The sequence below is a fragment of the Ursus arctos genome, unplaced genomic scaffold, assembly GCF_023065955.2.
Source record: "Ursus arctos isolate Adak ecotype North America unplaced genomic scaffold, UrsArc2.0 scaffold_19, whole genome shotgun sequence".
In the NCBI taxonomy this organism is placed as follows: domain Eukaryota; kingdom Metazoa; phylum Chordata; class Mammalia; order Carnivora; family Ursidae; genus Ursus; species Ursus arctos.
Window position 1 is genome coordinate 18,103,506 of NW_026622863.1, and position 16,601 is coordinate 18,120,106.

Genomic DNA, 16,601 nt, shown 5'->3' on the forward strand with positions numbered 1-16,601 from the left:
GATGGGATTATCCGTACTCCTGAAGAAACCAATAGGTACCTAAACTAACCATCTGGCCTGAAGTACTACAGCTAAGTGTGCCAACAATTCTGACAAGTCTCATGTTAAAGATCTGAAGAGGAGAAACAGATCCTGAAACTGGGATCTTAAAAACGTAGCTTACCCGGCCAACAAGAATCGGTTCAGGTCCAGAAAACTCTTCCAGGACAAACATTTGATTCCAAACCCAGCCTCTTTTGGAGCGGTTCAAAATCCGCTGTTCTTCAGTCAGCCTGTTTAGTTCCAAAGGGGATCCACTCATTAAAACTTGAGACTGATTCATCGGAGCCATGTAAATGCAAGGGGGAAGAGTAATCCATAATATTATTAATGGAGTCCAGAGATCCAAAAGCATTTCCGCTAGCCGTTCTGGCATGGTCCCACCAGTTAAGCAAATCACCACGAAAATGAGACAATTATTTTTTTTGCCTCCGGTCTGCAGCCATCCAATTCATCATGCAGTGTGGAGCACTTACTTACAGCTCTGCCACGTGTTTGTGGCACAGGAAGCAGACATCATCTAAGCCACTTTTCTAGGACTATGATCCATTGGTGTTACTTTTCATTGAAATTGCCTGCAAAAACAAGGAGAGAGAAAGCTAAAGGTCCAGGGCAACAGGTCTTAAAACGAAATCACTGACTTTTAAAAGTACCTAAATGAACAACAGCCGGCATTTCCCAAACTCTTGAGTTAAGAAAGTAGAGCTGAGGAGTCAGAACTACTAGATCCTCTTAGTTTTTTGAAGCTTCATTTAGATTTTAGTATTTATTTTGTATCTCTGTTGCTTATCACAAACCACTTAAGTAACAGAAGTTCTTTCCCTTTCTACCTCCCTCCTTCCCTCTCTTCCTTCCCTCCTTCCCTCTCTTCCTCCCCTCCTCTCTCACCGTCCCTTTTTTTTTTTGTAATGCAAGTTGAGGCACTTGCAACATAGCCCTGTCGTAGTGCTGTAGAGACTGCAAGCCCCTTTCTTCCTTCCTTCCTTCCTTCCTTCCTTCCTTCCTCTCATCCTTCCTCTCATCCTTCCTCTCATCCTTCCTCCCTCCCTCCCTTTCTCTCTTCTGATGTAAAGATGGGTCCTAGTTCACTCTAAGCAAAGTTATATGAAGAAACTAGCCTCTAATGGGGAATTTTTTTTTTTTTAATTTACACATGAGAGTGGGAAAGGGAATTTCCCATTTTTACAGTCTTCGTTGCCACAAGGCATCAGAAGGGACAGCCCAGTTCAGGGTGCAGAATGCAATTCTCTGCCAGGATGCTAATAATGAGTGAATAAAATTAGAATGCTCCCAGAGAGAAATTCTGATGTCCAGCATGTATGCTATAATCAGGACGGTGTCAGGGCTCCCATTCTAAATGTACAGTTGAACAGGAGATTTAAATTATGAAAAGCTCCTTTGGGAATGAAATATGGTAAAAATACAATTTCCAATTGAGGAAAATCAGAAAGGGATGGGCAAAAAATTCCCCTTTACCTGAGGTGTCAAATACATTTTTGGCTTACCTTCAGCGTGGAAAATGTGTTTCTTCCCTCTCAAAAAAAAAAATATTTTTAAAGAAATAATGTTCACCGCAGATCCCAGAGAGAAGCCTTGCTGAATTAGATTAAATGGGAAAATAATTCCTCAAGACACCATCGGGATCGGTTTGGCTCAGGGAATTCGTAATGGGGTAGGGAACCTTTCACCCCTAGGTCCCTGGTTCCATTCTGGCTCAGAATGGAAAAGCAAGAAAGTCATTAACATTGGCTGGGCCAGTGAGTGGCCTTCGTGAAGCCAGCTGAAATGGCAGACCCGGATTCTGCTGCAAACACAGGCCATATCTGATCTAACAAGATGGCCAGACGAATCACCCGCTTGTCACCTTTTGCCGGGGCCCAGCTCAATCTCCAGGACTGTATACCCCAGCTGGCCCCACCCTGATGAGCACTAGGGGAATCAGCTTTGCAAGCAGCAGTTGTGTAAAGTGAAGAAAAGCTTTCCATAGGAAACTAGCTCAGAGAAAACAGGAGCCAAGAACAATGTCCTCTACTTCTGCAACGGCCGCACACAAAAGGAAGACCCCATTTCCACCAAGACCTTTCTCATGCCGATGTGAGAGCAGACCTTTGCAGGCTTCAAATTTGAAACAAAATTCAAAGCTTTCTGAATTGTCAAACCACTTATTTATTTAAGCAGCATCTACAGCATGGCCATCATCTACCTGGCCCTCGCCTACACAGGGTCCCAGCTCGCCCCACTTGCTGTCTCTGTCATAGCGGACGGGATACATTAAGTTTTCTGAGCTTCAGTTTTCTCTTCTGCAAAATGGCAATAATACATCCTCCAGGCAGGAGAGTGTGTCAGAATCAACACTCCTATGAAGCAGCAGGAGCCCATGGGAAGCACTCACTGAACTGCGGTTCTTGTGGTTTTCCTAAGTCAGACCCTGAAGGTGCTGTCGACATGGTCCCTGCCCTTGGGAGACTTTGGTAAAAAGGCTAAATGAAAGAGCAGAGGGTTCAGGTGTGTGACCTCTACAAGAGGAGAATACAAGGTGCAAGAGTGACAGGAGGCACTCCAAAACCTTCTGGAAGGTGGGATGTGGGAGGGTGTAGGTGGTGCTGGGGAGGAAAGGGAAACTTATCCTGGCCATGTAGCCTCAGCCTCAGCCTCTCAAGAAAAAGGCTGTATTCTTTCCAAATTCACCTTCTGTGTGACAGGCCATCCCTGAATGCTCAAAGCCATGCATGCCCTTCTCTAGGACTGAGTGCCACAAAGACAAGAAGCCTGCGTGGGTTTTGGGTTTCCTCCAGCATCAGCCTGCCTAGGGACTGAATTCTGGTTAAAGAGCCACACTTACCAGTTTTATATCTGGGGGCCAACTACCAACAATAACAGCAACAACTATAATAATACCTAACTGGTTTATTTTGAGGATGAAAAGAGGTAATCTTGTTAAAGCAATTAGGAAAGGCTTGAATGTACAATTATTTTTAAATTGTGCCAAATACTCTGAAAGTATATTCTGGCATCTGCTCTGTTGTTAATGATTCTGGGATAAGAAAACTTAATCCCATTTTAAACACATAATAGACACTTCCTTGATGGCAGCCACCAAGGGGCACCCAGGACGGAATGTGACATGAGGGGTACTCTACCTGAACCTACTGGAATCAGGTGAAAAGTGATAACAAACCCAATTATATAAATAACTGTACACAATGACATAGATTTGTTAGAAAGGATGCATTAATAAAGGAATGTGTGCCAAAAATAGTACCCATTCACACAGTCTCTTACAGTTAGATAAAGCTTACTGTTCCTCACACTGTTTTGTTCAAAATTGAGGCACAGAATTATTAAAGAACTTGCCCCCCCCCCAAAAAAAAAAAAAAAAAAAAACCCACCTCCAGTAAGGAGCAGACCATTATTTGAATCTAGGTAATCTAACTCCAAAATTCTCTTTCCTAACAAACCCCTTCTCTCATTATATAAATATTTGATGCGTGTATACTGACTGTCAGGCACTGGAGATGGTCAAACAGGTCAGTGCTCTTCTCTTCAGGAAACGAAGAGTCTAATGGGTACAGAGTAGGAAACAGAGACAATATTCATTGAACTGCAGGCTGAGAAGGGTTAGGGAAATACCGAGTGATGGGTATGCCACTCATCTTGGCAGCATTAATGAAGGCTTCCTGGAGGAAGTGGCATCTGAATGTTGAGAAGGAATTACCTTACTGGGGAGCAGGTAAGTGTGAAAGGGCATTTAGGTCAGGCAAAGAACAAGAACAAAACCACCGACTAATCCAGGACCTCGGGCAGTTGGCAAATCATTACTTACTAGATCTTCTAATCTATGATCTGAGCATCTGCTCCCTACCCACCAAATTCATCCTACTCATGGTCTCCACAGAGTACCTGTCAATTAGGGTATCCAGTCCTTTGTGAAGAGAAGAGCATGTTTGATTTCTCTAAGACTTGGGGGAATAGAAATATGGGCCATCCCGCGGACAGGATATAGGAGACAGTGCTATTCCAATGCAACTCCTCATTTTTCAGAGAAAGTAGGAATGATTTGGTCAGTGTCCTACAGATGGTGGCAGAGCTCTGGGGAGCAGTTATCCCAACTCTACGGAAACCCTTCTTCATCCATACTGGTCATTGCCACTACCGTCCCCCGCACAGAACTTCTAGCACACTCATATACTCCTCTCTCAGGCTTTGCCAAACTCTTAAACCACTTGTGCTATTACTTAAAATTTTATTGAAGCAGTCTTAGTTATTTTTTTAGTATCTATTTTAAAATGGAAAACCAATACTGTGTGTTACAAAAAGATTAATAGTGAACACTTAGGAAGTGTTTGGATAATATTAAATCATCAACTCACACACATATGTATATTTTTGGCAAATCACCAAGGAAGACTAAATACAAATATATACACACACAAATTATATGAATATATACAGCTATATATGTATTTATACCTACTCTTCAAGATAACCATAATGTAAACGTTACTTTATTATCATCATTCCCATTTTAGGGATACATAAACTGAAGCACAGAAACACTTATTTCAAATAATGTTTTATTTGTACTTAACTAGATACTGTCAAAGCCTGAGGTCATTTCTCTGTTAAAAAGGAAGACCAGCAACAGTTAGCCGCAAGGGTATGCTGTTAAATATTTAAGTTCTTCTCAGAAAGAAAAAAAGAACCCTTGACTTCCAATTTCCATAATGTAAATACTTCCTCCAATTTCAAGCTCGCACCACGGCCACTAACGAGTTCTGGCAGTTCCTGAAAATTTAACAATCAGCTCTGGTAACCCTAGTAAGAGTCCCCTCCCGGACACCCCTGAGGGTGCTTCTCAAACCTTAATATGCATACAAATCACCTGGAAATCTAAAGATGCAGATTATGACCCAGGAAATCTAGGGTGGGGCCTGTGTCTTTGTATTTCTAATCCTCTCTCCTGTGAGGGCAGATGCTGTGGGTTTGAGGACCACAGCTGGAGAGGCTGGGGGTTTGAGCAAATAAGATCCTTTCCCCATTCGGACCTTTTCCTCAAAAATAACAAAGGATTTACGGGTGCGGTACCAAGTCATTTCCTCCATGCCCACGCACTGCTTTCCATCACTGTACATACAGGAGTATATACATATAGCGGACTTTGAGAACCCCTGCACTGGTGGTCTGAATGAATAGAAGGGACTTTGCACGATGTCATAATACCCCCCAGCACATACACACCCATATGTACTTTATGCATGGATTGGTGATCTTGTCCCACTAACTGTTCACAGGTACATACATGCTATCAGGGGGTGGTGTGCCTTGGAGAGTCTTCCCTTGGAGACCAACGAGATTCTTCTGTGACAATTAGAACCGTACTATTTATATTGTTTGCACCTCTGCCACAGGCAGAGCTAATGTCCTCTTTGACGATGAGAAAATAGCTTGATAGGAATTCTTGAGATGCAACCAAATGTTATGTCACTGTTACCAGAATTAATACACATTGTGCATAGTAACCACATACATAAACTGCTTAACGCTACCCAAGGAAGAAGAAATTGAGCAAGGTTGTAAAGCATGGGTAAAAAATCAATTTATTTTTAGATTTTCCAACCACAGTGTGTATGTCTGGCCAAGCAATCCACTTTATTATAATGCTGCTGCATTGATTTACACCCAGATAGTGAGATGAAGAGATTTTACAGTCTCTCTGGAATTCTTACAAGTAAGGAAGTCTTCAGAATTTTCCCCCTAAGAAAATATCTTCTCTTGGGTAAGAGATTTTGCAATCTGACTTTTCATTCATACACACATTTTAGAGATAGTTCTAATTACAGCCTGGATGGTAACTCGGCTGACCCCAACATTTTTTTAAGGTGAACCTGGTCAATCCTCAAATATGTTAAGTCATTATGCAAAAATATAGTGCACCATCGATTTTGTAAATAACGTAGATTAAAGTTCCAAATGGTAAGCCACACACCGATAGGTGAAGTCTAAAATAAAAATGGGCTTTTACGGACACTTTAGGATTCAATCCAGCAGATTATTGCGGTTGACAGGAAATTATGCTTTTATTATCCACTGGGCTTAGTGGCCACAATATTTCATAGAAGCAAAAATGACACACAGGACCAGAAAGTTTCTATTAAAAATGTTTCTGACCTTGAATTTAGAACCATTAGCAGGCTGCTTCAAAACAGGTAAATGCACATTGAATTCAAAGTGGTGTTTCAGGAACACAGACCGGTAGGAGATTCAGCGTGTGGCCCAGGGCAATTCACGCCAAGCTCTGGATGACTAGAACAGAACAGGCCGGGATATATTTGGGTTTTAGAGGGGGATGATTCTTGCATGTATCCAAATACAAGTCAAGAGAATTCTCTTTGCTAAAGCCTTCAGAATTCTCTGACCAGATTCCCTTGGCAGAGTACGATTCTAGATTTCTTGTTGTTTTTATACACACACACACACACACACACACACACACACACACAACTATTCATCTCCCCGTCAGCCACAGCCCTCTGGTCATTTTTCCTTGGTGTCATACCGTATCCTTCATGCAATATTTATCTATCCAAAAGCATATGCCATTTGCTTATTTTGCCACCCAGAATACCTACCAAATCCATTCTCCTCTGTTATTGACACACTACTCTTTTTCTTTAAAGTTCCGCCATTATTGGTTACCTTCACAAAAATGAACGCCTTCTCCTTTCGCAAGGGGTCAGAACTTGCTCTTCACGCAGCAGCTGTTCTACATGTTACGGAAATTTCGGCATGGAATGACTAGGTCTGTGACTAGGACACGGCCAAGATGTGGCCACTTTTCTAGCATTATCGACCCAAGCCTTCATTAAGAAAAAAACTTTCTTGAAGTCATGAAGTTAAGATTTTGAAGATATGATTCTATTCTGTCAGACTCCCTTAAAGAAGAACTGGATTGAGGGGCACCTGGGTGGCACAGCGGTTAAGCGTCTGCCTTCGGCTCAGGGCGTGATCCCAGCGTTGTGGGATCGAGCCCCATATCAGGCTCCTCCGCTATGAGCCTGCTTCTTCCTCTCCCACTCCCCCTGCTTGTGTTCCCTCTCTCGCTGGCTGTCTCTATCTCTGTCAAATAAATAAATAAAATCTTTTAAAAAAATTTAAAAAATAAAGAAAGAAAGAAAGAAGAACTGGATTGAGATCATCTCAAAAAGATGAACAGAAGTCCCACGCATCCCTTGTTGATTAAAGACACACTAGTGTCAGGAAGTGATTTTTCAGGACTAATCTAAATTCCTCCTTCTCCATTTGAAAGCCACATCCTTTACTGTCTTTAAATCATCTGCTCAAAACTTAATAGAGACCTAGGGAGTGAAAACAATGTGCTCACCCTTTGTTGGAAGAGGTCATCATGAGGTTGTGACCACCAATGGATCAGAGAGCTGGCCCAGATGTTCAAAGACTTATCTGCTCCCCTTTCCTTGAAACTACATTCTACCCACTGTTCCCTCACTTGGAGTTATTTCAAGAACTCAGCCTTGAGGGAGTAGGGTATTGTTGAGACCATCTGGACTGAATACATGACTGAACCCCATGGCGACCTCTATATAAAATCTTAAGATTCGGGGTACCTGGGTGGCTAAGCTGGTTAAGCGTCTGCCTTTGGCCCAGGTCATGATCCCAGCGTTCTGGGATGGAGTCCCTCATCGGGCTCCCTGCTCAGTGGAGGGAGCTTCTTCCTCTGCCTTTGCCTCTCCACCTGCTCATGCTCTCGCTTTGTCAAATAAATAAATAACATCTTTAAAAATAAATAAAATAAAATCTTAAGATTCTAGCAGGGAGGTGTGGAGATATACTCATCTTGTGAACACCTGAGAGAAAGCCCTATATGTGAGTTCCCTTGCATAGTAAAACTGCCACCTGCCAGTAAAACTACTCCCTGCCAGGGAGTGTTCTTTCTTCGGTCACTCCTTGCCCTCCGTGTACAGGGGCCAGTTTCAGAGTCCATTCTGCGAACTCCCAAGGTTGTGAACCAAGACCCTTTAAATCACAGTAACCAACAGAAATCAAACTTACCCTTCCAATTAGGAAGAGAGCTGAATGAGGGAAGCTCCATGACACAGTGGTTGAAAGCACTGAGTGTGAAGTCAGAAGTTTGAATCACTGTTCTATCACTCTTAAGATATGGGGAAATGTATCTCAATTGTGGCCGATGAGGGAACCAATGCTCTGTGTTTCATACTCTCTATCTTGAGGGATTGTGGAAAAATTAAATAAGGTATGTAAAACTCTATTAATGTAGCCATAATAGCTACGATTTATTGAATATTCCATGTGCTTTACAAAGATTCGATTTAAAAAAAATACTTTATTTCAATTTTTTGTTGTGCACATCATTGGGGAAAATCCCAGCATAAATAAAAGAATTTCCAATTCTTAAAAAAAAAAAAAAAAGGAACCATGTTGGATATGAATAAACATTTTATAAATAGTTTTCCCTACCCACAGCTAACACACAATTAATGACTTCAAATAGTTTTATTAAGCTTCTAAAAGGCAGTATTTTTATCCCCTTCCCAAGAGCCAACCATATCTCCTCTTTCCATTGAACACATGGCACTGTCTTTTACTATTTTCTGCTGAGAGGACAACACACAAGCATTAAACATCCACATGGAACCTATTCACTTGGTAACTAGTCAATGAAAAACATGGCCTGCGACATCGTATTGTCATACAATTGTAGTACAACTGCACTACAACCCAATTTGAACCACTCCACAACAAACATCTCATTGGCCAGGTACTTTTACCAAAAAAAATAAAATAAAATAAAATAAATAAATTCTGTTGCTTTTTATAATCATCTACCTTCTTATGAGAATGGCCCAAGTGGGGAGTCCCTACTAACCCAAAGATAAGGCCAAAATGATTTCCTAACACTATTCAGAAAGTTGCTGAGTGAAGACAATGCTAAGCGAGGACTGGGTTCAGGTAGTGTCTTCTCCCAAAAGTATCCAACAAATGTTTTCCATTTATTTCAGCGAATTTTAGCACAACTGACAATGGCTAAAAATCAGAAGCTCTCCCTTCTTGCCTACGTAATGTGGAAATGGTTAAAAACAGTTATATCACATAACCAAGGCTAGAGTCTGTAATACTGGCAAGTATCCCAGCATAATAAGTCAAGATTCTGCCAATTAGATTATACTGTAGAGTAACCACCCTTACAAGTGCACCTTACTGTCATTCTTTCATGTTTCAAAGACTTTATAGCTTAAAAACCACCCACTGACACTATTACCATGAGCTACGGACACAGATGATGGATGGGTAGACAGACAGCAAGCAATCATTTGACAAAAATAATACTGAGATATAACGTAGAATATATAGGTCATGAAATTAATTAAAGTGCTTACATGGATTCTAAATATACTACCTTCAGTATACTATCCTCCATAGTATATTAAGGACACTATCTTCACCTACTCTGTTGTAGTGAAATTCAAAAATTAGACAAACACAAGCATGTCTTACCATTCTAATCAAAATAGGTACAAATTAACTTTTTTGTATCTTTGAGCACCCCCATATGAAGATGGAAACACCTGAACACAGAAAATTAAATTCTGTTTGTCAAGCTGAAATAGCAATAGAGAAAAAAGGGAATGTGTCCTTGTAATTTTTATATCAAATTCTGGAGATGAGTTTGCATGCATAAGAAAAGCATTCCCTTATGATATTTCTACCACTCCCTCATCTACTTATTTTGTTATTTGTGTCACATCAGGAATCAATCATATTTTATGCATTAATCTATCTAGAAAGAAGCAACGCATGGAAACTATTGTTACATTATAACATGTCATACAACATGAATATACTAGAACAATTTCTCTTAATGACAAAGAATAAGATTCCACTTCATATTCTTTTGCAATATATTCAACATGCTTAAACTATGAATAAATACATTCACAGAAAGACCTTATCATGGAAATATATTCTTTTCCTGCATGTACATGTCAGTGCCAGGTATCCTGCTGATAACTCAGCATAGAGGAGTATAGAATTGTCTTCTAAGACATTCAGACTTGCAGTTCACATGAGGTTAATGTGAACTGTTCCATTCAAATATAAAATACATTAAAGAGAAGCAAAAGAGGTAGAGAAAGAAGGAGCAAAGAAGGGAAAGTCCTTCCCTTAGTTATTTTATACATCTCCAGCAAGGGGAAGGTATGGACACAGAGTTACACATGTGACACTCCCATAATTTAGAGTATTTTCCCCAATAAAACACAACTTTGCATCCCATACAGTTTAATAGCATTCTTTATCTAAGTCTGGTCTTGAAGACATTTCCCTTTTTACAAAGTTGCATTATGCTTTCATGTTCCCATAACATTTAACAAATGACTTTGAGGGAGAAAAAATATGCTTTGTGCAACATGAAAGAAATGATTTTAAAAAAAGAGAGAGAAAAGTTCTATCTAAAGATCAACTTAGCACAATTTTTCCAATTTCTGTAGAGAAAAATCGAGGTAGACAGTCACAATACCAGACTTTGGATATGACTGTATCCCACCCTTGCCTGTATTGAGAATCTCCTAATAAAGGGAGGGAGGGCAGTCTTTGCTAATTGTCGATGCATTAAATAAATGTATACTGAGCAATCACTCTGGGCTCAGCCCTCAACTAACCATCATTTCAGCATGCCTTTGGCTGAGAGGGTAGGAAAGTTTGAAGGTTCTAAATACAAGTGTTATTCTTTTATGATGCTTTCCAAAGAGATACAGAAAACCACATCTATATATTTCTACGTACTAACAGAACTTAAAAGATAACAAGACTTCTAAAGGCAAGAAGGTGGATGATATTTATGATAAGGAATAGCATATGACATTTAAAATCAGGAAATAAAAGCTTGGGACATGATAGAGAAAGGAAACAGTATTGGTCCTGGTGCTTTGCCATGAAGGGGCACTGGAGATGTAGCTGGAGGCAGCATATGGGAGAAGCAGCTGAATGGCATCCCTTGAACTTATTTCTTTTCTGACCTTTCGAAGTTGCCAGGTTCAACTAATTTTCTCCTCATGGTTATATCTGAAGCAGGTTCCAGAGGCAAGAACCCACAGTTCAGCAGAAATATATTACTCATCACAACTTTCTACGAGAATTAAATGAGAGAAGACTAATAGCTTTTTGGTTAATTAAGCCCCACTAATTCAGATGACAGCCTTGTTCCATCAAAATATTATTCTATTGCACAAATATACAATTATGGGATTCTGGTGAAAAAATTCCAGCACCGCAAACATTTTTGTTTTTAAAGACATTGTTCAATATACAAACTTAAGAAGCCAGGAGGGCAAATCGAACGGCCTAAGGCAGATGAGATGGCAAAGGGAGCACAATAAAACTCTCAGACTTGAACCATTAAATGAGTTCGTGGTCTGGGCACCTTTTGAAGTTTTCTAGAAGTAAATTTTCTTTATCTGTGTGCATGTGTGTTCATATCTGTGGGTGAGTGTATACCACACACGATACAAACAGAGCAACGAAGACCAGCCGTGGTGTAATTCTGACACTGTGGGTGTTGTATAATGCACCAAAATTAGGAGTCTTTTCCTAAACTAAAAAGCAAAATTAGTCCATTTCAGCTGTGAATGCAACAGTGCTGAAAACAAAGAAAAAAACTGTGCCTTTTTCCTGCTTCTCTGAATAACTTTGTAAGCAATATAACATGACCGAAGCCACCATCAGCAGCATCACTGAGCACAATATTTTCAAAAGAAAGTCTTGAGACTTTACACTACATCCATAATTAAAAGGCTACTCTGATTATGCCTGTTCCTTGATTTGTCAAACACAAAACTTTGCTGATGGACCAGAAAAGTGTGATTGGAAATATAAAATGAAAGTCATTTTACTCCTGAAGAGCTTCTGGTTTTGCATGGAAAATTTGCTCAGCCTGGGACGTTGATAAAGCCGGAGGTGTGCCACCTTGAGTAGGAAAATGAAGATTTGTTTTTTTTTCCTTAAAGCATTCATTTACTTACAAGGTTTTCTAAGCAGTTGGTGAAGTATGAGATTCTAACTTTTCTATCTGTGATGGTTCCTTTCTCCTCACCCACAGACAGTTATAGGAACGCGGAGGGCAAAACCCTTAAGTACAATTTCTTGAATAGAATCCTTATACCCTCATTCTTTGGAGTTTCTCTGCTTGGTTCCAAAATCCGACGCTCCCTGCTAACCAGGAGTATCGGACCTTAAATCTGTGCACAGTTTACAAGGAAATGTTGTATCAGGAGTATGCTCACACAACAGCCTTTACAAATGCTACCTTCCGTGCTCTGTTCCATCCTGCTGAGCATGTTTTATGGGTTGTTTGTTTTTACACTGAGCATACCACCATTGGCTAACGTGTGTTCAGTACTAAACTAAGGGGTTACGTTAGATCAACTGTCTGGACCAGAGTTCTACATGATGCCCGGATAAAGTTACTTTCAGGTTAAAGACTTCCTTTCCTTTAGAGTTCATATGTGTAAAGCAAGCAAATGGGGCTGCTATTCTAGTGAGGGCTGCTATAAAATTGTTCACCGAAATTCGTAACACCTTCACGAACTCAAAAAATGCATCCTAGGCACCAAAAATGCAGCTAAAAAATGGTAAGAGGCTTGCATGGAGAGATTTACCCAACTGAAATCTTGAGGGTTTGGGGGAGACTGGATTATAAAGCAGAAGTGATTTTTAATAGTAATACTAATTGGAAATACAAGATCCAGGTTGCAGGGGAGAAAGATTAAAAGTTTAAATGACAGCATTACAGCACAAATTTCAGAGAACATTAGCCAGCGTCTCTAAAATATATGACCCATTTGTGATGGTCACAGGATACCCTGACACTCATTCGGGTGGTGGGGGGAATGGAATGAGGAAGATGGAGTGCCATTGAGCAGCCCTCAATGAAGCAATCCCTGGAGTTGCTGGAGAAGCTCTTCTCTGTTTCCAGAGATTTTCTCAACTCCAAGCCCTCTTCAGAGTCCAGAAAAAAAAAAAAATTTATATATATATATATATATATATATATATATATATATATATATATATATATATATCAAAGGTGGTTTAAAATCCTGCAACTGCTCCAGCATGAAATGACTATGTGATGGGGAGCTTCAAATCTGCTAAAGCAGAATTATTGAATATTATTTTGAGTATTATTATTTAATAAGAGGGATAGACCTAGAATTTCTTTCAGCCAGAGCTCAAGGAAGTGGAAAACATGTCTGGACAGGATGATTATGGAGAACTCCCTTTGAGGGGGAAAAAAATGTAGCCCTTAGAGAACATCCTTCAAAGGTATCAGGCCTCTCGGTAAAATTCTCTGTGTGTGTGTTACACACACACACACAAGATAAAAATCCTTGCAAAACTGGACACAGCTGATGAAAGGCAACCGCAGGACAGAAATTTCAATTGTGTTTAGCCTGAAAGACAGGGCTCATTTTGCATGCAGTGAGGTACAGCGGCGAGGTTGAATGGATGGAAAATCCCACTCTCGAATCTTACATAAATATCTCTTTCCCACATATAGTTTTCCAGTTGAAAAGCTCCCATAACGAAGCCGGAGGTGACAGCCCCGGGAGGGTTGTTAACCATTGAGATGGCTGTCAGGAGCACTGTGAAAAGGACAGGCGCTCCACAACGGCCCCAACCAACCCCGGTCCCTCCTATCTACTCGGCGATGGTACCCGACCCGAGAGGGCAGTGCTCTCGCATACCTTCTCCGAAGCCCCCGCCTTCCCATTGTCAGCCCGCAAACAGTGTGAAGCCAGGTGAAAGCAAGCAGCCGGCTGATCTGATTAGCAGCTCCGGCGTGCTAAGGGATTCTTGGATCGTGCCTCTTAAAGAGGAAACTCTTGTGGAATCTTCAGGAAGGGGTGGTAAAGTTGCAAGGACCTTTTCGCCCTCCCTCTTGCTTGGTTATAAGCTCTATTCTTTAACTGGAGCTGAAGTGAGCAGCTGCCAGCCTGATTTTCCATTACGGACTAATGTTGTGCGTTTGCAACAATAAACAATTAATGTTGTTTGATTTCTTACATTTAGCAACCCAAGCAAACAGCTGCCATCTCCGCTCGCGGAGGCAAACGGCTAGCCCTAGACGAGCCGCGGGCTCGGTGCCTGCGGGGAAGGGTCAACGATAACAAAACTTTGAGTCTTCTGCCAGATTGGGTGGGGAACGCTTTGGTCTTGGAGAGAGGGAAAGCGGAGGAAACTGTGGATACCTGTTGGCATCGGCGTTGGCGGCGGCGGCAGGTTTTCACCGTCTCCCAGCCTTGGCTGGAAACTGGGAGAGGGGGAGTAGGTCCCTTATGAACCTGTTACGCGCTGGCAGAACCCAGGCGAGAGCCTCGTTTGCCGGCAAGGAGTGCGGCCCGCCCCCCAAGTGCTCGCGGGTAGGGAGCAAGGAGATGCCAGAAAGCGCAGCTGCCCGCTCTGCGGGCGCTGGGAGAAAGGGTACGAAGTCCCCGGCTGAGGGGGCCTCCGTGAGTGCAGCCTCGCGGGCTCGCAAAGGACACCTATGGGGGTCCTGCCTGGGTTCGGGCCAGTGTATTGGCGACTGCAGAGCCGCGGGGCGGCTCGAGAGCAAGTTTGCAGCGGGCACCACGCCTCGAAATCTAGAGCAGCCACTTGTGGGAAAGCTCGCGCTGGGGCTCTCGCGGCTGGGTCGCGGCACCGCAGTCCCAAGGCGGGAGTCGCCCTCCCTGTCTTCGCGGGTGGGGTGGGGCAGCCCGGGCCCTCGCCTCCTTTCCTCTCGGGCTCGCACGCTCCTCACCACCAGCGGCGGGTGTTTCCCATTCACCGCACGGACCCCGCAGTGAAGACGCGCGGTTGCAGCGTCGCCTGCCTGCCTGGCGAGGCGGCGAAATCGCCAGGCGACCGCAGAGAGGGAGAACGGCAGGAAAACTAAAGAGGCACAGCCTGCTTGCTATACTCCCCCGGATCCACTGTCAAGAGCAGTTTGCCAAATCATCAGGCAGAGCCCGGAGGTGGCCCCGTCAGCTGGGCATTATCAAGAAAGAAGACGCAGCTCAGCCCCACGCCTAGGCTAGCAAGCCGCGTCCACCATGGGGGGGCCGAGGGAGACGCGCAAGGTGTCCGAAGGGGTATGGGGATTCTTAAAGGAAACGGTCGTTTCTGGGTCCTCGGGGCTTGGAGAAAAACGGGAGCAGGGGGGACCACTTACTCTTGAGGGGCTCCTTGCTGGCGAATGTCAAGCCTCCTGGTTCACGAACGGCTGCAGGCGCTCGGGGTCGGCTCCCGAGAGCGGCGAGCACCGAGAGGTTCCCGCGCGCTGGGCAGGCGCCTCCGAATTCCGTTCATGCCTCTCGGAGCTGCTGGGCTCGGTGTGGAGACGCGGGCCGGGCGCGCTGGGCTCTGGCTGTCCGCAGCCCGAAGTGCAGCTAGCGGGTGGGTGCGCGGGACCGTCTGTGCACAGACCAGCGACGGCGGAGATTCGAAGAGGCAAGGAGATTCCGAATAAATCCACTAATTCTGGGCTGAGCGCTCCGGCGTGCGAGCCCGCCTGCCTGCCAAATGTAACTGTGAAGTGATGTGGAAAAGTGAGCCGGGTGCCTCCCCTGACGGATCTCATTGGGCAGAGCGCAGAGGCAGGTCTACCACTTGGAAATTCATGTAAGCAGTCCCCCTCCCCGCCCCCTCCCTGCCTTCCCCCTCGGCTGTCGCGCGCTCGCTCGCTCTTCCCCGCTCCAAGTGGGCGCCCAACTTTTCGCTCCTGGCTCCCGAGCACGCCCCGCGCGCCTCCGCCGCCAGAGCCCCGGCTGAAGATGCGCCCTTCCGTGCCGTGCCCGCAGCCCGCGGAGGGCCAAGCTCCGGGAGGAGAGAGCTGGCAGACGATAAAGGCGTGCGGAGGAAGTACCCGCGAGCTTCCTCTCCCGAGTCTCACCTGAGCCCCGGGGCTAGCGTTGCCTTGAAAAGCGTCTCAAAGACCCACAGCCGTTTTCCGTGGGCGGAAGAGAGCGCGGCAGAGCCAAGGGGTGCGCGTGGGCGGCTTACCTCGTAATTCCAGGAGCCTCTTGCGGACAGACTGGGGTGCTTATCAGACCGCTGCCTACTACTCAGGCGCTACGGCTTGGAGGTGGCGTGGCGTGGTCTTGTGGGTGGAGCACATTCCTAGCATCCCCTTGCTTCTACTCCTTTAGGGAAATGGGATCTGGGAGGGCACAGGGACAGCCAGGAGGGGCGCGCAGTAAGTAGGCATGAAAAGAACAGCAGAACTTGCTTGGGAAATAAAGGGAGCAATTGCTGCGTCTTCTCAGTGTGCCCTGGCCTCCAGATCTGCTCGCAGGCACCATTTTTGCAATTCCTCTGCGTCCACCAAGAAATGCCCTATGGGTGGCCCCTTCGAGTCCTCTGATGGGCTCCACACAGGTCTTGAGAAATGGCTACCTTGGGGTAGAGCCAGTACAGGAAGGAGGGATCATAAATTAGGAGGTCCGGGTTTGTTTTTTTCTTACCTCTAAGGCTAACACATAGCAATATTC

The 16,601-nt window shown here is 43.9% G+C and overlaps 1 protein-coding gene across 1 annotated transcript in view; it reads right to left on the bottom strand.

The window, feature by feature from the left end:
* The window catches only part of CDH8 (cadherin 8), a 355,394-nt gene extending 339,202 nt beyond the window's left edge, over window positions 1–16,192 (bottom strand). Inside the window, exons 1-3 of the mRNA XM_057314604.1 lie at window positions 16,114–16,192; window positions 15,284–15,639; window positions 164–614 (exon numbers count right to left, since the gene is read on the bottom strand). Coding sequence (XP_057170587.1) covers window positions 164–415 — 252 coding nt within the window. The 5' untranslated portion in view covers window positions 416–614; window positions 15,284–15,639; window positions 16,114–16,192. The remainder of the gene's footprint in view (window positions 1–163; window positions 615–15,283; window positions 15,640–16,113) is intronic.
* Window positions 16,193–16,601: the final 409 nt, after the last annotated feature.